At 49.4% G+C, this 24,120-nt stretch overlaps 11 protein-coding genes across 11 annotated transcripts; 5 read left to right on the top strand and 6 right to left on the bottom strand.

Annotated features, from left to right (window-relative positions):
* Nucleotides 1-247: 247 nt before the first annotated feature.
* EURHEDRAFT_415248 (arylsulfotransferase family protein) lies at nucleotides 248-2,537 on the bottom strand. Its single transcript, XM_040782635.1, has 3 exons — nucleotides 1,833-2,537; nucleotides 632-1,756; nucleotides 248-583 (listed from the first exon to the last, which is right to left on the bottom strand). The coding sequence occupies exons 1-3, from the start codon at nucleotides 2,220-2,222 to the stop codon at nucleotides 368-370; spliced, it is 1,731 nt and encodes a 576-aa protein (XP_040636178.1). The 5' UTR covers nucleotides 2,223-2,537; the 3' UTR covers nucleotides 248-367.
* A 142-nt stretch (nucleotides 2,538-2,679) lies between these two features.
* EURHEDRAFT_415247 (uncharacterized protein) lies at nucleotides 2,680-5,694 on the bottom strand. The gene has a single exon (XM_040782634.1). The coding sequence runs from the start codon at nucleotides 5,219-5,221 to the stop codon at nucleotides 2,951-2,953; it is 2,271 nt and encodes a 756-aa protein (XP_040636177.1). The 5' UTR covers nucleotides 5,222-5,694; the 3' UTR covers nucleotides 2,680-2,950.
* Nucleotides 5,695-6,514: 820 nt separating this feature from the next.
* On the top strand, nucleotides 6,515-7,678 carry EURHEDRAFT_405012 (glycoside hydrolase; the record flags this gene model as incomplete). Its single annotated transcript, XM_040780356.1, has 1 exon — nucleotides 6,515-7,678. One exon carries the CDS (start codon nucleotides 6,515-6,517, stop codon nucleotides 7,676-7,678), a length of 1,164 nt encoding a protein of 387 aa, XP_040636176.1.
* Nucleotides 7,679-7,847: 169 nt separating this feature from the next.
* Nucleotides 7,848-8,297, bottom strand: EURHEDRAFT_517462 (putative vacuolar transporter chaperon Vtc1; the record flags this gene model as incomplete). Its single annotated transcript, XM_040786568.1, has 2 exons — nucleotides 7,848-8,191; nucleotides 8,264-8,297. The coding sequence occupies 2 exons, from the start codon at nucleotides 8,295-8,297 to the stop codon at nucleotides 7,848-7,850; spliced, it is 378 nt and encodes a 125-aa protein (XP_040636175.1).
* A 2,304-nt stretch (nucleotides 8,298-10,601) lies between these two features.
* EURHEDRAFT_517461 (dynein light chain Tctex-type family protein) lies at nucleotides 10,602-11,225 on the top strand (the record flags this gene model as incomplete). The annotated part of the gene is made up of 4 exons (XM_040786567.1): nucleotides 10,602-10,631; nucleotides 10,685-10,723; nucleotides 10,787-10,861; nucleotides 10,941-11,225. The coding sequence occupies 4 exons, from the start codon at nucleotides 10,602-10,604 to the stop codon at nucleotides 11,223-11,225; spliced, it is 429 nt and encodes a 142-aa protein (XP_040636174.1).
* Nucleotides 11,226-11,563: 338 nt separating this feature from the next.
* On the bottom strand, nucleotides 11,564-12,946 carry EURHEDRAFT_379975 (WD40 repeat domain-containing protein; the record flags this gene model as incomplete). The annotated part of the gene is made up of 4 exons (XM_040779232.1): nucleotides 11,564-12,199; nucleotides 12,255-12,750; nucleotides 12,831-12,852; nucleotides 12,925-12,946. The coding sequence occupies 4 exons, from the start codon at nucleotides 12,944-12,946 to the stop codon at nucleotides 11,564-11,566; spliced, it is 1,176 nt and encodes a 391-aa protein (XP_040636173.1).
* Nucleotides 12,947-13,818: 872 nt separating this feature from the next.
* On the top strand, nucleotides 13,819-15,669 carry EURHEDRAFT_379974 (uncharacterized protein; the record flags this gene model as incomplete). The annotated part of the gene is made up of 1 exon (XM_040779231.1): nucleotides 13,819-15,669. The coding sequence occupies one exon, from the start codon at nucleotides 13,819-13,821 to the stop codon at nucleotides 15,667-15,669; it is 1,851 nt and encodes a 616-aa protein (XP_040636172.1).
* A 790-nt stretch (nucleotides 15,670-16,459) lies between these two features.
* Nucleotides 16,460-17,476, bottom strand: EURHEDRAFT_517459 (SUR7/PalI family protein; the record flags this gene model as incomplete). The annotated part of the gene is made up of 2 exons (XM_040786566.1): nucleotides 16,460-17,019; nucleotides 17,071-17,476. 2 exons carry the CDS (start codon nucleotides 17,474-17,476, stop codon nucleotides 16,460-16,462), a joined length of 966 nt encoding a protein of 321 aa, XP_040636171.1.
* A 713-nt stretch (nucleotides 17,477-18,189) lies between these two features.
* On the top strand, nucleotides 18,190-20,151 carry EURHEDRAFT_415242 (PI-PLC domain-containing protein). Its single transcript, XM_040782633.1, has 4 exons — nucleotides 18,190-18,342; nucleotides 18,402-19,040; nucleotides 19,092-19,691; nucleotides 19,745-20,151. The coding sequence occupies exons 2-4, from the start codon at nucleotides 18,491-18,493 to the stop codon at nucleotides 19,960-19,962; spliced, it is 1,368 nt and encodes a 455-aa protein (XP_040636170.1). The 5' UTR covers nucleotides 18,190-18,342; nucleotides 18,402-18,490; the 3' UTR covers nucleotides 19,963-20,151.
* A 187-nt stretch (nucleotides 20,152-20,338) lies between these two features.
* On the top strand, nucleotides 20,339-21,133 carry EURHEDRAFT_517457 (peptide alpha-N-acetyltransferase complex A subunit ARD1; the record flags this gene model as incomplete). Its single annotated transcript, XM_040786565.1, has 2 exons — nucleotides 20,339-20,717; nucleotides 20,766-21,133. 2 exons carry the CDS (start codon nucleotides 20,339-20,341, stop codon nucleotides 21,131-21,133), a joined length of 747 nt encoding a protein of 248 aa, XP_040636169.1.
* A 1,007-nt stretch (nucleotides 21,134-22,140) lies between these two features.
* On the bottom strand, nucleotides 22,141-24,046 carry EURHEDRAFT_182595 (uncharacterized protein). The gene is made up of 3 exons (XM_040777883.1): nucleotides 23,960-24,046; nucleotides 22,371-23,893; nucleotides 22,141-22,314 (listed from the first exon to the last, which is right to left on the bottom strand). The coding sequence occupies exons 2-3, from the start codon at nucleotides 23,740-23,742 to the stop codon at nucleotides 22,295-22,297; spliced, it is 1,392 nt and encodes a 463-aa protein (XP_040636168.1). The 5' UTR covers nucleotides 23,743-23,893; nucleotides 23,960-24,046; the 3' UTR covers nucleotides 22,141-22,294.
* Between the last annotated feature and the right edge of the window lie 74 nt (nucleotides 24,047-24,120).

The raw sequence follows: 24,120 nt of genomic DNA, 5'->3' as shown, positions 1-24,120 counted from the left end.
ATGAGCTGGCGTCAGCCACGGCTGTTGCACTCGGAGCTTATGTTCTGACACTAGTCTACGAAGTTCAAGTTCGAAACAGAAACTGTCTGAGACATCCCTAAACTTGCCCAGTGAGCGAAAAGCAACGAGGACTGCAGTAAGCACCGGGACAAAAGGCATATGTACGTAAGTGTATACGCAAGAGAGCACAGAGCTAGGTTGGTTGATATAAATACAGCACCTAGAATATAAAACAAAGTATAACATTGCAATGCAATATGTATTATATCGCTATCTATATGTAATATCAATATACAATACACAGTTGGTGATGAAAGCGGGTATCATAACGCCATGACGAAACAAAAAATCAGAACTAAGGACCGGGTTACTTCCGATACGATCGATGCGATCGGTACCGGTATCGATCCATCACACCCCATATGAACCGTCGACAATATGCGTACGTCCCCATCACTTGTCTTTTGTACTTCCATGCGGCTGCTAGGAGGGCTCCTGCTATGCATGCTGCAATGAGGAGTTGTTGGAAGCCGTCGCCGTCTGGTTCGGCATTGGTGAGGGATGGACTTGTGATATCGGAGATCTAGAACGTCAGCTCTATGCATTTCTATATCCAGTAATGGGGACTTACGGCAAAAACCCTGGTATACCCCAACTCTTCCCCTTTGTAATCCACTGCAGCAACCCGATAGAAATACCCATCAACAATCGTATCCGGTGCTAGCTCAAAACGCGTCTCAAATCCCTTCTTTGGCTCATAGCCTAGTGTTGCGAAATCCTTTGACGCACGATTTGTAGTTTGCTGCAAGAGCCAGCCAGATATTTCCGTAGCGCCGTTCCAGCTAACGTACACCGCATGCGAGGACTTCTCGGCATTTACTGCGATAGACGGTGGCCAGCTAGGCTTGCCAACCCAGTTGGCTTTCTGGGCACGGTAGGACTTGATCCATCCGAACCAGAAGAACATTGATGGACCATAGTGCGCATCGCAGAGGACTTCAGCCCCGTCGGTGCTAAACTCTGTATATGCGGATGGTTTGCCCCAGCCGATGAAGACATTTCCTGTTCGCGGTAGGACTTGCATGTTTCCCTGGGAATGGCTGCTAAAGTGTCCCGGGCTGTGGTAGACGTGCAGGGTGCGGGCGGTCCAGTTGTTGAAATCCAGCTCGATCATTAAGCCGCGGGTATGGTCAGCGGTCTTTTCATGTTCATTTGCGCCGTTGTCCAGTAACGTGACAATTCGATCCGAGTGCCAGCGTGCGTCGTGTTGCCAGGTGAATCCAGTGGCTGATCCGTCGTCGGACAGATCTTTGAACATGTTGCGTTTGCCGCCAAGGACCCAAAGCACCTCCCCTGTTGCGCTAATGCAGGTCACCGAATGCATGTAGCGGGACGACACGAGATACGATCCATCGGCTCGTTTCTCAACACTATTGATATGATAGTAATCGTAGGCCCCGGCTTGGTGTGGCGCATACCCCTTTTCTCCAATGTCAAAGTACGAATCGTCCAGATTGTAATAATCGCCGGCACTCCATTGGAAAATCAACTCGCCTGTTTCGATATCGACTTCCTGAAAGATACCTTCATAGATCCAGCCATTTCCCGATTTCCCAGCGGGGGTGAGATCCGTCTCCACGAGATCGTAAACGGTCATCAATGCCGTCCCTTCGTCGGTAATTTTGAAATCGTGAACATCACCGTGCAAACCATTGGCAGGGGAAACGACATGGGCCACGTTGTACGACGAATTTAACTATTATGACCGACATTAGTCAATACCGTTATGCGGAGATTAAACCACGCGACAAAAAGCCAAGATTTCTACATACCATGTAGTATGACCCCAAGCCTCTCGTTCCATCATCCTTCCCCACCCAAAATGTTAGGTAATCCTGGTCTCGATATTGCTGGACATTCAAGTCCATAATCATGCCATAGTCCTTTTCGACCCAGACAAGGTTTCCGCGATTATCGTATATTAGTGGTCCCGGCTCGGGATAGAAACGGCCACGCGGACTGAGCAAGACATAACCGTCTTCGCAACGGGGGTCCCATCGCAGGAGATTCACTTCTGGTGACGCAATGCTAAAAGAATGGAAAGGGGTGGTCGGATGGGCGCCCAATAGACCGAATTCATACAGGAAACTGTGCCAGGAGAAGAAAGCGGAGGCGAATTCGAGGCGCAAGAGGAAAAGGAAGACGAGTGATATCAATGACATGGCGGGTTTAGAGAGGAATGAAGAGTGAGAGGGGGACAGGAGAGAAGAAACAAGAAGATCATACTTCTATCCCGTTGCTTTCGCGTTTCCAGTCCGAGCGTTTCTCACTCGTCCTTTGCTGGAAAGAATTTAACCCGGATCGGGAGGCCATGATGGAGTAGGATGATGAATACATAATCGGGGGGAGGCTTGGCTTCGGGGTTATCTCGGATTTAGATTCCAGATAAGGAGAAGGAGGCGAATTGGACAGGTAATTGGAGAAATTGATGAAGATAGCAGTGGAATTGGACGATGATGAAATGTTGAAGATAGAGAGAGTAGGAGAGAAAGAAGAAAGAAGAAAGAAGAGTGAAGCTAGTCAGAAATGAATACGAAGTCACGTTACTCTGCAGCCTTGCAGGCATCCAGCATTCACTAAAGTACGACATGTGATCTACAGTAAGAAATGCATATAATAGTGGTGGATATTTAATTCATATTCCAGTATCAAACGCCGTAGGAGAATCATTCATATCGTTAATCCATCGACATCCCCAGGGCTCAATCCCTCAGGTGCTCAGGAAACCATTCAGCAGTCAATTTGAATGCACAGAATTCCGTCTTCGCAGTAATTACAAACATGTCTCGTTTATCAGAGAGTGAGAAAAAGGAGAAAGGCAAAGAAACAGCATTACAAGACATAAAATGAAGGTTCTAGCCCTCCACAGAAAAGAAAAGCGAAAAGGAATTCACTTCCGACCGTGGCCATCCTTCCCTTTCGACGGACTGCTGTCCGGACTCAATTGGGGACTGACAAAGCTCACGTGCTTTTCCTCTTTGTTGTTACCACTGTCCAGCGCGGTCGACGAAGAAATGAACCGGTCATTCTTCTTTTTCTTGTTTTGGGAACGAGGGTGACTCCCACGTCGCAACGAATTTGGCAGAGGCGCCGCTGTGGGCGCCGAATTCGCCAGTGACGGAGGCCCATTCTTGGGTTCTGTGGCGGCTGCCGTGGTCGTCTCATCGTCATAATCCACGTCGATGTGACTAAAGTCTTGGCCGTCATCGTCTTCCGCTTCCGACGAACTAGGTCCAGGGCTTCCAGTAGTATCCGATCTGGCATCGCCATCATCGTCATCATCGCTCACCAAGCTGGGAGCTTGGTTGGATTCAACAGTGTGGGGGCTAAGATTCGCCGTCAAATCCATTCCGTCAACGTTATCTTCCAATGTCGAAGATGGCGTCGATCCATAGGAAGAGATATAAGAAGCTCCTGGTCGCACGGGTGTCAATGTCTCTAAAGACTGAGGTTTGTGTGCATCGCGACTGGTACTGGGTTGATGAGATGCGCCCACCGTACGCATGGGCTGTCGACCTCCACGACCCTCCGACATGCCTACATTCAGGTCTGTCGATGATGGAGGCGGGACAGGGTTCTCATCTTCCGATCCTTCGTCATTTTCATCGCCAGAAGAGTAGGCCTCGAGATCAATCGTGGCCTTGGCCTCATCAACTAACTGGCCGAGATCGACCCCAATGCCCTGATGCTGCATCAAAGAAGATAGATGAGGGGTAATCGGTGAGGCCAGGAATGAGGACGAAGCCTGGTCCGCCGTTCCCGATGTATACCGGTTACCTTCTGAAAAAGAACGGATATGAGCATTGCGAGGTGTTTCCACCATGGATGAGGATGGCAGGCGGTTTGACTCGGATCGCTTCCGAGGTGTTACCGCGCTCTGTGCAGCAGCAGTTGCCGTTGCAGGAGTAGTAGCGCTAGACTGGGAAGATTCGATCGCATGCGCTGACCGTACCAGAGGATGGACATAACCGGGAGCGGCTGCAGAGCCGCTGGACGTCTCCGTCTTGACCTCCCCAACCACCGTACCGGCTTGATCCACCTCGACTGGCTCACCGGAAGCCACGGCAGCAGCATCATGACTGGCAAAATTGCGATTGTGAGCGATACGACAATGGTTGATGAATCCCTGAGTGCTAGAGAAGTTGTCTCGTCGACAATCCAAGCAGACCAGCTTGACCATCACACCATCCGACTTTCGCCGGATAATCATGGGACCAGCCCGTTCCCTAACAGGGGGGCAACCATTTGCCAGGGCCTGCAGTTTCGCACCACTGGCAGAGCCGCGTTGAGATCGAGACTTGGTTAAAGCAGAATAGTCGCCGGAAGTACCACGTGTAGAACGACCTTCGAAGGGGGTTGCTCCAATAGTGGTTGCGCCTGGCATGGAAGAAGCAGCACCCCAAGGTGTCCCAGCGTTGATGTGATCGCCGTCAAATCGAGGATCGGGAAGCAACCATCTGGCGTAGTGACGTGAGTAGGGCCCATCGGTGACACCCCATGGGGCAGGCGACGACGGTACTGGTCCATTTCCAGGAGGGCAGACCGCCACACCTGTCCCGTTGGCCAACGAGGGCGACAAACCTGCGACTTGCGAACCGGGATAGGGGATCTCAGAGCAGCGACGCAACTGTTCCAGCGCGACTTGACATTTCGCGAGTTCCTGATCGATCAAACGTAATTCGTTGTGTTTGAGCAGCACTTCCAGACTCAGTTGGGCTTCCAAAGTCTCTTGTAGCTTGTCGACGTTGATACTCTTAGTATGCGACGTGACCGGGGATGGTGGTTGGTGATGGGGCTGTTCAGCGGGTTGGGAGACGGAGCTCTGCGACGATGGCGACAAGGGAGCGACCGGCGCATTGCCAGTGTTAGCGCTGGAGTCGCGATCGCAACATAACCTGGTTGGCGCGGGAGTGTCGGGCGCATCGGGAGAGGGGGAACGCTTTCGCTTCAGTTGTGAATTTGAGTTGTTGAAAGACAGAGAGAGACTATTTTGTAGAGGGACGCCGTGCGAGGCGCAAGATGGTGGAGTTGCGAGCATTGAGAGGGAGTGGTTGTTATGGTCGGTGATGTTGTTATGACTGTTGTTGATGTCTTTGCTGGGAATGGTATGGTTGGTGCTGTCGCCTCCAATAACTGAGGGCCAAGGCAGCAGGCGAAACATCCATGCGAAAGAGAAAGTAGAAGTATTAGAGGCAGAGATTTAGTCGTATTTATACAGTCATGAAGAGAGCAAACGGTAAAGGAAGTAGCAAAGTAGTATAGAAGAAGTAGGGGAATTGCGACCGTGGAGGACAAAGAGGTCAGGTGATATCAGAGGGAGATAAGTTCGAGATGAGGAGATGACAAACAAAGCGATTATGATATATGACAGGTCTTATGAAATAGATGTAATAGAGAGAAAACACAGATACAATAGAGGACACAGCGATAGAATCCGGAGTAGGGAAGATGAGCGATCCACGGATGGCCTGAGAGGAGGTGGCGTAATCGCTGAATCAGCGTGTAGATGACTCAGCTGAAGGGTACAGAGTATTGTGCACTGGTGTATTTAGTGGTAGAAATCAATAGTAAGTAGAAATAATGAGAAGACAGAAAACAGAGGGAAAAGAAAGGAGAAGAGAGGGCGAAACACACTCCCAAACTAAATATAACGAATCGAAGACGATCGCCTCAACCGGATGGAAGACACCAAGAAGTCAAACGGATGCCTGCGTGTCCCCACCCTCCAGTTCCGCTGTCCAATGGCCACTGACCGGATCGCTCCCCATTCGTCGATCCATCCACCGATGATGCATAAGTGGGCCTATGGCCGGAGTCTGGAATGGCCGGTACTGAGGGCGGTGTATTGTGTGGTAATTACATGCCTGTACTGGTCTTGTACTGGTCTTGTACTGTGCAATTGAGAGAGAATAATAGTATGTATAATAGTAGTAGTATTTCTAGATAGAAGATTAGAAAAGAAGATTGTACTCGTAGGTATAGCTATGTGTTATGCTACCCCTCCAACTGTTATCTGCAAGTACATGTGTGCTGTCCTGCCTAAGGTCAATAATATACCATTGGGTACCTATCAGAACTCTAAAGCGGCTAGCTAGTTGTCTCATCACAAGTACGAGCCCCTGACACGTCACGTGGTACCACGGCCTTGCAGTTCCTGTATGCCCGATTGAGTAATCTGTATATATCCTCCAGAGTCCCCCCCTCCATCTCCGGGCTCAAGGGAATGCACTCCAAATATTCCTCGGGCCAATTTACCCCGGATATCCCGACATCCCACACCTCCGGACAATCCGAGAACCCTGCGGGGAAACCGCAATGTCCTCCTGTCATTCTTTACCCCATGGAGAATGTCCGCCGTTATGAATACTGCCAAATTTGCCATATAAAAGGCGCATAGAAGCTCCTCAACGGTCATGCACGACATTCTCAAAATAACGGCTTCTTGACCGCCAGAATGCGCTTGCGGAATTTCCTCGCAGCCTTGGGCACCATCCCCTCCCTCGTCCACGCCGATTACGTCGACTGGCGCTCCTTCAAAGCCAATGGTGTCAACCTTGGAGGCTGGCTAGTCCAAGAGTCCAGCATTGACAGCGCTTTCTGGGCTCGTTATGGCGGTAACGCGTCGGATGAATGGACACTCTGCCAAAACCTTGGTCCCCGGTGTGGTCCGGTTCTCGAGCATCGCTATGCCACCTTCATCACCACCAGGGATATCGACCGCCTGGCGAAGGGTGGGGTCGCTGTCTTGCGTATTCCGACACACTATGCGGCGTGGATCGACTTTCCTGGCTCGCAGCTGTACTCGGGTAACCAGACAGCTTACTTGAAGAGTATTGCGGATCATGCCATCACGAACTACGGGATGCATATCGTTATCGATGTTCATTCCCTCCCGGGAGGACTCAATGGTCTGCCTATCGGAGAAGCCATGGGTCATTGGGACTGGTTCAATAACCAAACCGCTTTGGATCAGTCCCTTCAGATCATCGACAATGTCATTGACTTCATCCAGAACTCTGGTTCCCCGGAATCCTATACTATCGCACCCCTGAACGAACCAGCCGACCTCAACAAGGAGTCCATGTCTAACTTCGGCACCCCGGCTGTCCTGTCCGACGATGGCGCCGCATGGGTGTCTAAGTATATCAACGCCGTTCTCGACCGGGTTTCCAAAGTCAATTCCAAGATCCCTGTCATGTTCCAAGGCAGTTTTAAAAGCCCCGATTACTGGTACGACCAGATACCTGACGATGCCAACCTCATATTTGACGTTCATGTCTACCACTACGAGCATCCTCCAAACACTACGTCCGCCAATCTTCCAGCCCAACTCTGCGCCGACGCAAAACAGAAAACCGGCAGTGGAAAGTTCCCCGTCTTCATAGGCGAGTGGTCTATCCAGGCTGCACAGCGAAACTCCTTTGCTCTTCGCGAACGAAATCTCAATACTGGCATTGCGATATTTGGCCAGTATACTCAGGGTAGCTCTTACTGGACAGCCAAGTTCACGGGCAATGACACCGTCAATGGTCAGGGAACGCAGCAAGATTACTGGAACTTTGGGACATTTATCGACAACAATTGGGTTCATCCTGGAAGCGAAAGCGTTTCATGCTAGTTGCGTACAATGAGTAATGAAAATACGGATTTGTATATATGCACCCTCAATACATAGAGTACAGTCAGAAAAAGAAAAAAGAAACTCCCAATTCAACACTCAAACCAGCAGACCCCAGCTTAAGACACGCACAATCATACGAAGTCCTGCAGGAACTCCCTAGCCTCCCCTAGAAACTCCCCTCCTTCACCCTCAGAATAAAATTCACCACCACACCCGCCAGCAACGCCAACGCCAACACCGTCGGCCCGAACCTATCATCAATCCCCGACTGCCCTCTCTTCCTGATACTCTGCGCCCGCCAATGAAATGTCACCAGCGCATATATCATAGCTGCCATAGCAATAAACGTAAACAGCCCAGCCGAGATACGGCCAATGCGGTCGCCGAAGTTCAGAAGGCCGACGGCGAGGCCGCCGAGAATGACGGTGAAATTGAGCCAGGAGAGGAAGGTGCGCTCATTAGCGAAGAAGACTTTTGGTTCGACGCGGGTGGGAAGGGCGATTCGTTTGCCTGTTTTGGATTTGGGTTTAATGTTAACTAGGATAATGGTTGTTGAATGAAGGGATATTGGTCGTTACGTACCTGGGGCGGTTTGGAGGAGAGGCTGGCTTGACATTTTGATTGGTAGGGGTTGGAAGCACACAAATATGCAGATATAAAGCAGATTGGAGTAATATTTCCCTTCTCAAGAGTAAAAAGACAGTGAAAGAATGTCAGATATCAAATTCAACCAAGCTGCCGCAGCTTGAGAAATCCGTTGCAATGCCAAAAGTACCAAAGGAGTTGATGTAATACATCAGGTGACCAATCATGCTACATTTTCGGCAGTCACCGAGTGGGTTTCTGTCGCTGTTGTCCGCCAGCGGATCTTCCACGTGCACGGTCTTGATGCCTTAGGCGACATATTTGTATGGGTCTCGATCCACTGCGAACCAACCACACTATACAAACACCACAAACTGTTGCTATGGCGCTCGTATGAAGTAGTAGCAACTGCTTATTGCTGTGGCATTTGTGCTATTACATCAGGCGGCACTTCTATCATGGTCTAGCCCCAAACAAATAAACAAGTGGGAGCTCTTGATCACTGTCGATTGAAGTAATTTGCTGTTTGATGGACTTATTGCAGGTTGACAGCATGGCTTCTGTATTTTTGCTCTAGAACTGAATAAAGCGTGTGGAGGAGACAGAAAGATCTGCGTTCTTTCTGCACTTCCGATCCAACGAAAACACCCTCATGTCTGGAGAGCATTTCGTTCTGGCAATGAAAAGGATTAGGTGGTCATCAAGCATCCTCAATTTGATGATAACCTGAAAAGCTATAGCCAGTATTCCAAAAAATAAATGGATAGACAAGCATCCTCTCAGTCTACAAAATTCATCCACAAAATGATTGATGTTATACCAGCCAGCTCAGACTTACCGGACATGACGGTCTTGGAACCATTTAAGAAAATATTGTGGGCTGCGCGTCTGCGAAGAGCTTTGAAAATGTAGGGGACCAAGCAAATAATGGGAATGGCGCTTTGGGGACTACGAGATATACACAATGAAGGGCTTGTATATTGTGGTAGGCTTTCATTGGAGAAACTGACAAAGTCCGCAAGATAGACTTACTAGGAAAAAAGACTTCAAATTGGAAAATGGGCTTCTGATGGGGTTCGAGGATGGATGGGAAAGCCCCTAATTATGACAAACCAGTGCCGCTGATGCTATATGCTAAGCTGGCTGATCTTGCTTCCGGTAAGGTGTTGCAGAGTTTGACGATTACACGAGCTGATGCGAATCGGTAGTCATGGCGCCCAGTCGTAGTGAAGTAACCTTAATTAAATGTAGAAGTCCAGAATTCTATTTCAAAAAACTTGAGCGAGTGCCATTGACATCTGGGCCTGGGGAATAGCAATACGTGTGCTAACAGACATCGAATCCCAACAGAGCACCAATCTTGTATAGTACTTCTATTTTCTTCACGCCCAAGTTAATTGCTTCTTACCTGGCGTATATGATTGCATTATCAAGGACGGCACGCTTGAACATAAAGCAAACGCAGTTCGAACCGCCCAGTGCCATGATTTTAACGTCCGCTCAAATAAGTGCTTCCAAGACTGCAATTTATTGATTTGTGAGTATGTCAACATTGTCTTAGAAGGCGGGTATTGGACTGATCGTCTATTAGTTCAAGGGTTTTCGGAGTTCGATGTAGTATTTCGTTCTGCTGTTTTGGAGCCGGTTCCGATAACAAAGGTTGACTGCGGATCAGATACTAGATTCTGGGTACTTGGGTGTCTGGGTTCTACTAATATGTATCATGAATCAGTTTTTTATATGTTGTCTTGAATCGATGCCAACTAGGTCCCGTTAGACTGGAATAGCCTAGAACGCTAGACAAGGAGGCTAGGACCAGAAGTATGAAAATATATAGTTCCCGGTGACTATAGAGTGATCTAAGCTAAATTGGCCAAACCACTATTTAATTCCTCAGAGCCAGATTGAGCCCAAGCTCATTCCAGACGTTAAGTTTTTACTTTTTATCCTAACTTGGTAATAAGTTTTGTCAAGTTTTCACTTGACCGTCTGCAACTATATATGTGGCGGTGCTTATCCACTTTCCCCTTTTCGGATCAGATAAACAAGCCACACGATGATGCTGATGCCACGGAGAGCAATAAACACGGCCGACGCTTTGCTACGGAGTATCTACAAGACAATTATTTCTGATTCTACCGCGGTCCAACTGCGCTGATATCTAAGGTGAGTTTTTCTTCACTGTGCTTTTCCTTGATTGTTTCCCCTATCCCCTGAGGAAGTGTTTGTTGCTGTTTGTCGCTATCTCACCCCCGCGCAATCAACTAACCATTGGTTTCTCAAGTCAGATCGGATACATACAAGTCGAGGAATACTACACCGGATTATATTGAAAATGGCCACCGAGCAGAAATCTGCCAATTCTGTACGTTAATTGAGCCACGGGCCGACAGGAATCCCTACTGACAATGCGACCAGCCCTTGCCCATCGAGGAGCTTAGCAAGGTCACGTCTGAGGTGCGTTCAACTCTCTCCAGTTTTCAACATAGGAATGCGGGGAGACTTACAGAAATTCAATAGGCCTGCGAAACCACACTCGCCGAGGTAAAAGAATACGACCACACCAGAGTCGGGGACTGGAATTCTCAGATCATCGTACGTCCAACGTCCCCCACACCTATCCTACCCCAATAAACATCCCATATACACGTATACTAACAACAACATCGAGTAGAACACAATCCTCAAATCCCTGATTGCCGCAACCGCCCCCTCCACCCCTTCAACACCTGCCCCCTACCGCTTCACCGTGAACAGCACCATCGTGCAGCAAGGTGTTGTCGACAAAGCCACCACCGCGGACGGTGAGCATAGCAATGCCGGAAAGCGGGGGATGCACTCTGCCGCCGGTGCGTTCTGGGATGTCAATCGGGATGGAATGTGGACGTTTAAGTATCCCGGGGCTGAGGAGAGGGGTTTGGATGTTGTGGTTAGTGTGACTTGGTTTGCTGTTGGTTAGATTTCTTTTGATTGATTGATTGGGGTATAACATGCTTTGGGGTGTTTATTTTTCGGTTTGGATTTGTATATCCATATTGGTTTTTCTTCTGAGTATTTAATGGGCCAGTGCATATATTTCAATGGGATTGAAAAGTTACAACCATTCCATGAGGGCACTAAGAATGGGGGACAAGCAACTTAGATCCCTGGGTATGCTACTATCAACTATAAACAAACATATTCCAACATGATTGATTGAAAACCTCCCAATAGATGAGCATGATCCTAACTCCGACATGAACCTTTGTACCAAGCGCCATGCTTTCCACACAAAATAAAAGGATAAAGAAGAAAAAATTACCGAGGCTCAGAATAATCGTTCAATGCCACACATACCGCCCCGCGATGGTGTCCGTTATACTGACGAATGACCTGCCCAGTGTTCAACTCCCAAAGACGAGCGTAGTGATCACTAGACACCGTAACCAAATAGGCTGAATCAGCAGAGAATGCACAGTCCCAAACCCACCGCTGGTGCTGGCTCAGGACCGTTTCCAAGAAAGGAGTGCCTGTCGTAGGATCCATTGGTGGCCCATCTGGTTGTGCAGGGAACGGGTTCGGAGGCTCTTCAGCTGGCGCTCGTGATCCAGCGACTATGCGGAAGGCGTTCAGGTCCTGAATCCTGTTTCTTTCTTGAATTACTGCTGGGTCTGTACTCTCCGCTGTTGGTGACGTGGAACTGTTTGTCTCGGCTCCACTGATAACTTTGGCCTTGCCCTTAGCGGCAGCCGCAGCGGCCATTTTTGCCGGGGGATAGTCGTAATCGAGGTTCCAAACTTTGGCTGTATGGTCCGCTGAGCAAGTTGCAAGGTGTTTGACGTCTGGTGATAAAAGGATGCGGATCAGGTAGTCTTTGTGTGCTTGGAAGGTGCAGATAGGGACAATCCGGGTCACTTCAACATCCTGGATCATTCGCCAGATGTAAACGTTACCCTAGATACTTCATTAGCTTACCATCCCCTTTCCCATCGATATTTTGGAGGAATACCTTCTTGTTTCCAGCGCACAGTAAAGAGCCATCACTGGCAACGCTGACACTCTGAACCGCTACGTCCTCCTCGGGAATCAATTGATGCGTGCATACGCTCTCTCCCAAGTCCCAGACACGAACGATTCCAGCACGGTCACCACTGACCAACTCTCCTTGATTAGGATGGATAGCCACGTCGTTCACAGGAGCTCTATGCGCGTAATTGCGTTGTAAACTGCCAGTCCGTGTATCCCACACCTTAACAGTCCCATCTTCGGAGCTGGTCACCATCCACTTTCCTTCGCAGTGAAATGCTACCCCAGTAATGTTGCTTGTGTGCCCATCAAATGTCATGATTGGGTTCGGGTTTGTCGATTTGATATCGTAAAGCTTGACATTGTGATGACCGGCTGCTGCTAAGTAACGCTTATCGGGTGTGATGCAGAGGCGATTCACTTGCGAATCCGGATGTTGGATGGTGCGCGAGCAGATGCCCGACAACGCTTCCCAAAAGCTGTTCCGTACCAATTAGCTCCGACAAAACCGACATCATATCGAAGCGACGGCACAATTAAAGAATGAGCTTGTACATACCGAATAGTATGGTCGTAACCCGCTGTTGATCAATTATACCCGGTCAGCTTTGAGTCCGTTTGCTCTCATAAGTGGATACTGTAGGACAACATACCCGTGCAAAGGATGACACTCATTTTGAGCTCCTCGTGTTTCCGGAGAGCCTGACACTCAGCAGCCCAATGAGACTCGCGTTCTTCCACAAAAAAGGGACTGAAATCCCCCACTTTTGCTATTGCTGCTCGAGGTGGATGATGGAACAAGATAGTTAATAAGCCGATGATGTTTCCTAGCATGGCTTAGTGTGAATAGGGCGGTCAGCAAAGCGGTGGGAAACAAAAAGAGAAGCAGAAATTAATTTTATCTTGGGATATCTCTTAGAGAAGAGGAAAGAAAAAAAAAAGAGCAGTCATTGTTTTCGTTTATTTCAGCGTGGAGGGGCTCTCTTTGTTTTATCTCAATCTTAATTTGTTTATATTCACTGATGTTGTCGTTTGTGCAGTTCAATCCATTACTGGTCACATGATTGAAGTCTTGTACATTCTTGCCATGACTCTGCTCCCTTAACTTTCACTTCGTCACACAAGCTTCATTCCCTCAAGATGGTTGCTGTTTGATCACAAGGACTCTGTTGTATTTTGTTTGTCTGCCCCGGCGTTCGGATTGCCTTGGCCATCTGGTTCAGACTTTGAGGCGATAACCTGGTACGCGCGTAGCGCAAGGTATCCTTGTGCTAGCTATCGAGTAACTTTTGACTGAAGGTACGGTGTCTAAGCTCATCCTATTGCTTGGGGTATCTTGTTTGCTCTTGGGTTATTGGGATGTCCATTTTCTGACGTTGTTGCCGCCAAACAGTCTACATCTGCATCGATTTGCCTTCAATACACCTTGCACATAACGAGCCAGACACCTCGAGCCACCGCACCGGAGAACATTGCGAATCGCATCCTACAGGGGCAACGAAACTTGATTCTTGGGATTCAAAAGTCCTCGACTCAGTCCAGTCGAGATGGTTGGAAGCGTGGCTGAAGGTATTTCTATGTCTCTTTCACAATCCCAAGACCTTCAAGAGCTTTTTGCACCTGAGGGCCTTCCATCGCCTCCTTCTTTCAGTCATCTGCATGTGAATGATCTGGGGCTTACACCTTCCCCTGGATCGCAGCAGCGGCAACAGCAACGCTCGGCAGATGTCACTCATGCATCGTCCCGAAATGAAAAGCGTGATAAACCTAATGACGGAGTAGCCGACAAAATTGCGACAAAGGGCTCTACGCAACAAGCAGAAGACTTGTCAACTGACACGAATGAGCCCTTATACGATCCACTCTTCGATTCGGACTTCGCTTTTCAGGACTTTGAGTCGGACTTTCTTTCGCATAAACGCGCTCATAACGAAGCATTTTCCGAAGATTTCAGCGTTGAGGAACCCCTAGGAAAGCGACAGAACCAGGATGGATTAAACTTGGGTGATGTGCTTCCGGAAGAGACTCCTTCTCTAACGCCTGATTCGTCTCACCGGCCGGAATATGTCGAAACTGCCCTAAATACACCAGCTGGTATAGAGAGGTCGCATACTCCAAATTCCTTGTTTAGCTCTCTTGACCTTCTTTTCCCTGAGTCGAGATTCCCCGCACCGTTGGATAATACGGTGCTATTCGATAATCTCGCAATTCGTCCAGGCCATGCGGTATCTCAGGATTCAGGGCCAGAACTAGCTCCCACCAAATGCGTTGAGTTGTCTACTGAAATACAGTCTGCCAGCGACGTAACGCAACAACGGTTTTCCCTTGATGCGCAAGATTTGCTTGCCAACACAAATCGAGAGATCTTACAGCGGGCGGATGATGTACCACAATATGTGTCCCCGTACCCTGAATACAGAGGCTCCTTGGGTTATCTTCCATCGGCACCGAGTCTTCATGTCAAGTGCGTGGAAGTTGTCGACGAGCGTATGAACTACCGCATGGAATGTATTCGCTCCAAGAACCACCAATTGACACACGAGCGAAATAAGTATAAAAGCTTCTATGACGAGTTTAGTACGGTGGACCAAGCGACGGGGAAGACCAAGCATCAGATGCTTCACCATGATAATGCGATGCTTCGGCGCAATGCTACTCGACACCAGAAACGGGTTGACGGGTACAAAGAGGAGATCGAGCATTGGAAGAGCAAGCTACATGAAGTTTCGACGCTATACAACAACCTCCTTTATGATGTTGCTATTCAACGGAGACTTCCTGAAGTTGCGCCTCCCCCAGCCAAGTACAGACCCCGGCCGACCCAGCACCAGCCAGCCGCCGTTACAGCTGTGAGACCTCAATTACCGTCATCTCTGGCCCCAACACAGCCAGCCCCAAACCAGCAACCTGCTCAGCATCCATTTCCCAGGCGGGATGCTCAATCTCCGTCGGGCACAACCACAGCGATAGCTACCGCGAACCAACTCGCTCTCCAGCCTCTTCATTCCTGCCCAGCCCCAGTGGCAGGTCGTAGCTCGCAAGCAGTTACAATAGACCTTACAACAGAGGACGATCCCAACACGGCCCCCAACCATCCTCCCAATCCTTCTCCGCATTCTGGGGCAAACGCAAACAGCGGGGCGGAAGTACTTCAATCCTTCCGACAGAAAAATTATTCCTGGCTCAAGGAACCAAACCAGGTGCCGAACGCCACGTATCGGACGGGATCTTCTCTCAATAATGCCAATGCTGATCGTGCAGCAACCGGATCAAGTAGCGGTCATACGTCAACCGACGATCCTCAGCCTTCCCGCCCACAACACGGGAACGATGGTCATGACGTTGAGCAAGATGAATTGGCGCAGATGATGGAAGCGGAACTTGGCCGGCAGACGTGAACTGGCTATTGCGCTGTTTATGATTTCCTTTTTCATTTTATTTTTTATTTTTTCTATTGTGCTTTGATATCCAATTGTCTGAGTGACGTGAGATCCAAGGCGTTTACTTGCATAGCGACGGTTTTGCGTATGTACTTTTATGCATTCTTATTGGACGAAAATCAACTACATGATAGTAGTATGGCTTAATCATGCTGTAATATTTTTTATTTGCTCCAACCTATCCACAAGAATAAATCCCGATCGAAGCCTAAACCGGAGCGTAACCAACCAATCCAATCCATACCAAGTTAAAACACCTTGTCAAAGCTCCGAACGATTTACCAAGAGCAGCTACTGTACTATGTATATACAGATACAGAAAAATTGAGAAAAAAAAGAAATCTCCAAATTTCCCATGCTAGCGCATTGCATATGCCCGAACCCAAAAATAGCGTATTCGACAAGGGGAATACCCGTACATACAAGTAAGCAATCCACCCTAGGCAGAAGTTAATAATAGCCTGGTGCAGGGTGCATGCGCCAATTGATTCTGACAGATAGGGATCTGACCTGGGTGTTTGGGGTGTCATCCCGGCATTGTGTTCTGGTCGATTCGTAATGCGCAAACATGCAGCTTCGAATGTCGACATTGCGGGGAAGTGGGAGTATAGAGATGATGATGACAGATGACAGATGACAGGGAAAAAAAAAAAAAAAAGCAAATAACGACAGATGGTATATAGAACAGAACAGGAAAATATTCTACTCAAAATTTTAAAAAAAGCAAAACTGTAGATCTTGTAAGCAATCAAGCTTGACCATCCTCCTTCTCATGCATTGGCGAAGCGGAACCACTGGAAGCACTGCCATTACTGCCATTGGGCGAACGTTTCAGCTGCTTACGCGCCTTTCGGCCACCGCAGCACGAGGCGCAGCATGAGCCAAACTGGATGATGAAAGCAATGAGATTGAATGCCGATGCAATCCACATGAAGGCCAACATGCGGGTGCCCAATGTAGCCTTGATGTTGAACTCGGTGCTCTGCGACATGAATACGTTTTTGAAGATGGAGAACATGACGGTGGCGACGACGGAGGCCACAATGGTGAAGAGAGCAGTGAAGAAGGTGAGGAGGAGGAAGGGGAATGAGCGCAGGAGAACGAAGGTGCGTCGGTGGTGGGGAGGGTGAGCTTGATTGACAGAGGGGTCGGGAGAGATGGTTTGCGGCGGCCGAGAGGAAACAGCGAACGGGGAGAGGAATATGAGGATGAAGGAGAGGACAGTGGAAACGAGGAAGAGGCCAAACATCCAATGAGAGGCGACACGGGCGATTTGAAGCGCATCGGTGATGTCCGCGGGGAGGGCAACTGTATCTGGTCAACAACCGTAGTAAGTCTTTTTGAGGGCATGGTACATACTGGTAGCCCCCGAAAGCAATTCGTTCAGGATAATCTCAAGAGGATTGAACCAATACATGCTCTGAGTATCGGAGCAATGCGTAATACCCTCATTGGCGTATCCTTCACAGAAATTCCATAACCCAACCTGGTAGAAATCGTGCAATCCGATGGTCCGCGCAATACTGTTGATAAGGACAGCATTGGGGACGGAGATGGGAATGATATGGGTTAAGTCGAGTTTCATGAAATAGGTATCGCGCAGAACAGGCTTATTCGAGATATTGCCTATGCAGACGAGTAGCAAGAAGATCCAAGCCAGTAGGTATAGCAGCGAGCGCAACCCTCGATGCCATAACACCGTCGAGGGTTTCCTCCCAGGACCCGACGGCTCGGGGGATGAGTTGCCTTTGCGGAAGAGTGCCATAACGATGGCCTGGGGTTTTTTATATGCAGCGGAACGGTATAAGAGATAGATAGAAGACAGAAAGAGAAAAGAGAAAAAGACAACAAGAAAGCAGATGAGTGCTGGATGGCTGGGTGGTGACGTTTAGGCGCCCACCGGCGGTGTACGGCGGATGGATCTAATCAATCAATCAGCGACTCCCTGCCCCTGGTTGATAGCGCTGTGCTACTGTCCTTGACAACCGACGATTGTGATATATATGAACAGTGAAGAGAAAGAATGAGAATAGAGAACAAAGGCAGAGATAAACTCGATCCAAGGTCAATTCCGCTGAGTCAATCTGATGCTCATTTTTCTTTATTTTTTTTGTTACGAAACATGACAATACGAGTACGAAAACACCCCTGTCTGAGTCCCCGGCGTCACGCTGTAGAAGAACCTTTGCAGTGGATCAACGTGTCGATCGAGCACTAGTGGCGACTATTTTGGCTCTAGACCCTGCCTTTCACAGCCACTCATTTCCACTTCTGGCGGAAATTGTGGCTGATCTAGTTAATCATTCCCGATCTGTACTCGATTTCTGTATCGTAATGTTTTATAACAATTTGACACTGCCCCACTACAAATGACTTTTTAATTGGTCGATGAGACCCGACGCGGCGTCAGCGATGAGAGCTGCTCCATCTTTATCTTTTTTATGGTTGGCGGAACCAAACAATTTCGGCTGCCTAAACCCGCCTCCTATCGCATTATATAATCGCTGACTGGGCGATCTTTTTTCAACATTCATCATATCTGATTACCTTTGGATTACACCTCATCACTGCTTGTGCTGCTGTTGGAGATTGAACTAGGCACTGAGAAGAGGAGAGAATATAACAAAACAGGTAGGTAGAAGTCGAAAAGAAAAAAGACCAGGGTTGGTGCTAATTTTGCCGCTGTGAAGGCGCCTGAGCCGTGGTCGAACACCTCATTAACCTCATCACCCCATCACAACTCGTCATCTCCATCATACTTCATCGTTCTCTCGGAATTATGCGGTGGACAACGCATCTTCTTCCTTTGTTCCTGGGGGCAATTCTTCCCTCGCAGGCACAAGATGGGACGCTCGCCCTCACCAATTCGGCCTTCACTCTCGAAGGGACATTGACCAGCGACGGCGAAGTGACGGTGCCTACTGGCGAATATCAGACTTATTCTTCGACAATCACGCTGTCAAACGACGGGGACCTCACTTCTGCCACCGTAACCGGATCCGGATCCAGCATGGATGTCAAATCTGCGACCGGCAATGCCTCCTCCAGTTATACGACCACATCGGATTCCGTGACAATGCTCGTCGGTGGGATGCACACCACCGTCCTGGGTAATGCCTCCGCTAGCGCAACCAATGCGACTTCCAGGCCGACTTCTACACCCGTCGTCAACACCCAGCCTTGCAATGGCTATCCAGAGTTTTGCACTAAGAAATACTCCAACATCACCATGGTGGCCGCTCATAACAGTCCGTTTGTGAAGCAGGGTAACGTGGCTGCCAATCAAGTCCTGGATGTGACAACCCAGTTGAACGATGGCATTCGGATGTGTATGTCTCTGCCACTTAGTCCCTAGTATGCAGAATATGCTGACGAAATAGTGCAATTCCAAACCCACCTGGTCAACGACACCATGTATCTCTGCCATAGCAGCTGCGACCTGCTCAACATGGGGCCTCTCGAGGATTATCTTGTTACGGTCACAGAATGGATGAAAGCGCACCCCTACGACGTGGTTACTATCCTTATGGGCAACAGTGACTATGTTTCGCCAAAATACTTCACCAAGCCCGTTGAAAACTCCGGCCTGAAAGATTTGGTCTACACGCCTCGCAAGATCCCCATGGCACTCGACGACTGGCCATCCCTGTCGGACATGATTCTGATCAACCAACGGGCAGTCATGTTCTTGGACTACCAGGCCAACCAGACTGCGGACCCGTGGCTCATGGACGAGTTCTCCCAGGTGTGGGAGACTCCATTCTCGCCTACAGACAGAGAGTTCCCCTGCACAGTCCAGCGTCCCCCTGGTCTGGCGCCGCAGGATGCCAACAACCGTTTGTACATCGCCAACCACAACCTCAACTTGGAGTTCAACTTCGGGTCTCTCAACCTGTTGATTCCCAACACTGAATTGTTGAACGAGACCAATGCTGTTTCTGGATATGGAAGTCTTGGTCGCATGGCGAACAACTGCACTAGTATGTCACTCCCCGAAAAAAAATAATTAAACCGCCGAGACTAATAATACTAGCGAACTGGAACCGTCCACCAAATTTCCTGCTGGTCGATTACTACAACTACGGCAGCTTCAACGGCTCAGTCTTTGAGGTGGCTGCCGAGATGAACAATGTGACATATAACGGTCAATGTTGCGGCACGACATCCGCAGCATCGTATTTGGCAGGTCTGAACATGATGACCATGCTCCTCGTTATTGCAGGAGTCCAGATGTTTACCCGCTACTTTTGATTTTTTTCTTTTTCTTTTTGACTTATTTTTGTTCAAGATATCTTTTCTTGTTTACAAACGATGTAATGGAGTTGGGGCTTTGCCTTTATTTTGTGATCTATGAGGGATGATTGCATTGTACAAAGCATTTAAGTATATAGTACTCGTACATAGGTTGGAATTGATACCACGTTGATAAATACCTAAGGCATAAATCCCGAACCGGCTAGCGCACTACCACCGCCCACCCGCATCATCAATTGCCCGCCTCGGCCATCATCATTCAATTCTGAACTGACCAGCGGTTCACTCAATTAACCTTTGCCTCTCAATAAACTACCAAACACCAAGATTCCAGCCCAGAGGCCTCGGGCAAAAAAAACCCCACCCCGCCAAAATGGTCGACATCGTTCCCCTAAGCAGCTACCCCTCCTACATCGACCTCCTCCCCGGCATCCAAACTTGCAACATAACCAACCTTCCCGAAAACTACTTCCTCAAATATTACCTCTACCACGCCCTCACCTGGCCGCAGCTGTCCTTTGTCGCCGTCGTCCGCCCCAAGAACGGATACACACAGAACACCGGCCGGCAGGCGGGTGGGAAGCCCGGGAGCGGGGATCTGTCGGGCCAGTATCCCAAGGTTGTTGGGTATGTGCTCGCGAAGATGGAGGAAGAGCCAACGGATGGGTTGCAGCATGGGCATATTACGAGTATTAGTGTTATGAGGACGCATCGGAGACTGGGGATTGCGGAGAGGTTGATGCGGATGAGTCGTATGTCCCCTCTCATCTCGATCTGAATGGTGGGTGCTAATTGCACAGAGCGCGCAATGGCCGAATGCTACCGCGCCAACTACGTCTCTCTACACGTCCGTGTCTCCAACAACGCCGCCCTCCGCCTCTATCGCGACACGCTCGGCTTCCAGGTCGAAAACATCGAGAGCAAGTACTACGCCGACGGCGAGGATGCGTATGCCATGCGCATGGATCTGTCGCCCATGTGGGTTGACTGGAGCGCGATTGAAAAGGCGGACCGCGAGCGCGAACAGAAGGAGAACGGGGAGGCGGCGGATGAGGGCGATGAGGTTGGGGATTTGGGGAAGAAGGATGCTGAGAAGATGGTTAAGGTGAAGATGGGGAGGGCGCTGGGTGTGGGGGATTTGGTTGAAAAGAATGAGTCGCAGGCTTAGTAGATTATCTGTTTTTCTTTTATCTTTGGGAGAGAGAAGGGGTTCACGCCTATAGATTCGTCTATTAGGTATTGCTACTCCGCAATTGAAAAGCATTGTGATATAATTGTCTCTGAATCAATTCTGCACCGAACGCCTATGTATATTGACAAAATGCATCCTCATAACCTCATGTTCCTCGCCAAATAGACCGAAATACAGCATATGCAAGTAACACTGACAACGCTTGTGAACATCCAAAAACAGATATAAAACACAATGACTCTAATCGCTGATCACTGATCATCTTTACTCTATGTATAGTAAGCATGTTTTGCTTCACCACAGATTCGGCATGAGACCTGCTTGACTCAGTCCGAGCGTCCTCATTACTTTCTCTGCTTCTCCCCCTTTTGCTCTTTACTCTGCCTTCGAGCATTACTATCTATCTGTGGCTCGTCACCAGCACGGGACTCGTTCTGCTGAATCCCCTCATGCAAGGATGCAGTACTGGGCGTACTGATAGAACTGACCTCACTAGACTCAACACTCGAAATAGATCGCGCTGTCGACGGAAACGATGCAGACGATCGAACCGTCGGCTGGCTCGCATTTTTTTTAGCCTCCTCTCTTTCCAACTCGAGATTCTGCAAGCGCTGTTCAAGAGGTAATTCTGTCGAAGGCGAATGGGAACGAGAAGAAGCATGTAGAGGGGCAAATTCCGCTTCAGCAGACCCTCTTTGCAACTGCTGGAGCCGCTGTTGCTCCTGTCGTCGACGACTACGCTTCGACCGTCGATTTTCACGCTGCTCCTCTCGTGCCCGACGCAACACGTCCCGGAAGGCCTTTTTAGTCGCACGCATTTCGTCTTTCATTGCTCGTCGTTCTGTCCAGCTGCGCTGAGCCTGGTTCCAGGATCCACCGCGGCCATCGCCGTACTGCCCCCATCCATTCCGCGAGCGTGACTGCCGGTTTGACTCTCGTATTACATCTAGGTGGCGTCGGAGGCCGACTGCAACTTCGTATAGATTGCGGTCGTGATGATCTTCTAGGGAAAGGAGTTGTGCGCGGACAGTGGCGAGATCGGAGGAACTCAGCTCTGATGTTGTGGAGAGGGAGTCGATGGATGTCAGGGATGATTCGGAAACTGCGGAAGCAATGGATAAGCTGCGAGGGCGTTGATTAGGTTGTGCGATTATGCGCTGGGTGGTGATGTTAGCGTTGTGGGCTTCGTCATCGTCCTCGACAGTAGTCGTACCGGTAGTTGAAGCAGGTGGTGCAACGGGAGTTGCAGCGGTAGCGGGAGTGGTTGGTGCAGAGGCTGGGCTAGGGTTCAAGTTCGTAATCGCGTTAGGTTGGTGATAATAATGATAAGGATAGTTGTTGTAGTAGTTGTAATATTGATAGCGTGGATCCGGTTGATAACCAGCATACGGACTTTGAGCCTTCCGCCCTGATAACCCAGCCTGTTCCTCCAACCAGCGACCATGCGCTATGGCCTGCTCTTCCACCTGTCTCCCATAATGCTCAGCATGGGCACTGAGTTTGTCGCCATATCGCTCAGCTTGCTCCGTGATGTGGGAGGCAAGGGAAGAAATCCAACCCAAGGGACCGCCTTTGGAACCACCCGAACTTGGCGACTGAGGAGGATATTGTCGATTATTCCAACCCCATGGATATGGTTGTTGGTAGTTATATGGTTGTTGTGGTTGCGGTGGATATGCATGTGCGGGATAAGCGTTGTGAGGTGCTGCCGGTGGATAGAACGCAGGTTGACTGTACGGCGCCTGCGCATAAGGTATAGGAGCCACGCCATACGGCTGGGGATATGAATGTGTACGAGGGGTATAACCATTGTTCGCCGGTGGCGTGGCAGGTTGCCCCGGAATTGCTGGAGGTGTACTCGACTGCGACGACTGCCGCCCTCGACTAAATACTGACTGCGTCCGCGAAGGTCGACTCTCCTGATTTGCCCTCGTCGCAGCAGGGTAACACTTAGGACAGAGCGAAGACGTCGGCGCATTCCCAGGGTCAGTAATATAGATAAACAAAAGCCTGGCGGCACGAGGTTCAAAAAAGCATTGATTCCACTCAGTAACCACTGCAGTAATCCGCAATTTGCGCTGCTCGTCCGTCTCCTGCGGTCTATCCTTGCGATCTCGTTGAATCTGCGCCCTCAATTGCCGCGTCAAATGCCCCGATGCAGAAGCCAGTCCCAAATTCGGAGGAAACAGATACCTCAAGAACATATCCCAGTCCTGCTGAGTTATCTCTTCGTTCCGCGAATTCCAGCATCGCGGCCGACGGGGAAAATCCTTTGCCTGACTTCGCGGATAGATGGTCAAATGGTGATGCAGGATCTCTCTGCCCTCGTCCAATATTGTAGGGGGTCGTTCGGTAAAGTATGCGACGGCCGATTCGAAGTTGGCAGGCGTGAAGCGAGAAAATGACGATGATGGGGAACCGATGAGCACACTGCTAGAGCTACTCCCCGGTGTGGCTATCGATAATGGCGAATTCCCACCGCGTAAATGCAAGTGTCCCCCATTGATACCACCCGGGACCCGGGGATTGTTTGGGTTCGGGTCGACGGCGGAGTACGGGGGAGGGGGTGCCTCTTCGGAATCCATCACGGATGTATAGGGATAGACAGTAATGAAAGCAAAAGTCAAGAAAATGTGGAAGGATAAAGGAATGGATAGGTCTCGATAGGTCAACGACCCGGCATCGCGCGATCAACAGTAAGATGACATCGGCCGACTGGGAAACGTGTGTCAACAGCTGGGAAGTCAGCGTTCCGCTCGTATAACAAAGCATCAACCACAACGAACAAGATCACAAGCATACCTTCGCACGTTAATCCACATACACAAACCGTTCACTGTTATGAGAGTAGTAGTAAGTCGAGGAGAGCCTAAAGAGGCGGAGAGACGTCGAACCGGCGGAGAAAAACCGTTGGGCGATCACGGGGCTGCCGGTCGCTGATTGGCTGTCGTGTTGTTGTACTA

Source organism: Aspergillus ruber (assembly GCF_000600275.1).
Source record: "Aspergillus ruber CBS 135680 unplaced genomic scaffold scaffold00026, whole genome shotgun sequence".
Taxonomy (NCBI): domain Eukaryota; kingdom Fungi; phylum Ascomycota; class Eurotiomycetes; order Eurotiales; family Aspergillaceae; genus Aspergillus; species Aspergillus ruber.
Note: the sequence above shows the minus strand (reverse complement) of the source record. Positions and strands in the feature narration are given on the sequence as shown.

Bases quoted from the DNA above. Each gene is read 5' to 3' on its own strand.
- EURHEDRAFT_415242 (XM_040782633.1), top strand. From the start codon at position 18,491: ATGCGGTGGACAACGCATCTTCTTCCTTTGTTCCTGGGGGCAATTCTT. The intron at 19,041-19,091 runs GTATGTCTCTGC...CTGACGAAATAG, and splicing joins GAACGATGGCATTCGGATGT to TGCAATTCCAAACCCACCTG. The intron at 19,692-19,744 runs GTATGTCACTCC...TAATAATACTAG, and splicing joins CATGGCGAACAACTGCACTA to CGAACTGGAACCGTCCACCA.
- EURHEDRAFT_182595 (XM_040777883.1), bottom strand. From the start codon at position 23,742: ATGGATTCCGAAGAGGCACCCCCTCCCCCGTACTCCGCCGTCGACCCG. The intron at 22,315-22,370 runs GTACGACTACTG...ATCACCACCCAG, and splicing joins ACCACCTGCTTCAACTACCG to CGCATAATCGCACAACCTAA.
- EURHEDRAFT_415247 (XM_040782634.1), bottom strand. From the start codon at position 5,221: ATGTTTCGCCTGCTGCCTTGGCCCTCAGTTATTGGAGGCGACAGCACC.
- EURHEDRAFT_415248 (XM_040782635.1), bottom strand. From the start codon at position 2,222: ATGTCATTGATATCACTCGTCTTCCTTTTCCTCTTGCGCCTCGAATTC. The intron at 1,757-1,832 runs GTATGTAGAAAT...CGGTCATAATAG, and splicing joins GCTTGGGGTCATACTACATG to TTAAATTCGTCGTACAACGT. The intron at 584-631 runs GTAAGTCCCCAT...CTGACGTTCTAG, and splicing joins GGTATACCAGGGTTTTTGCC to ATCTCCGATATCACAAGTCC.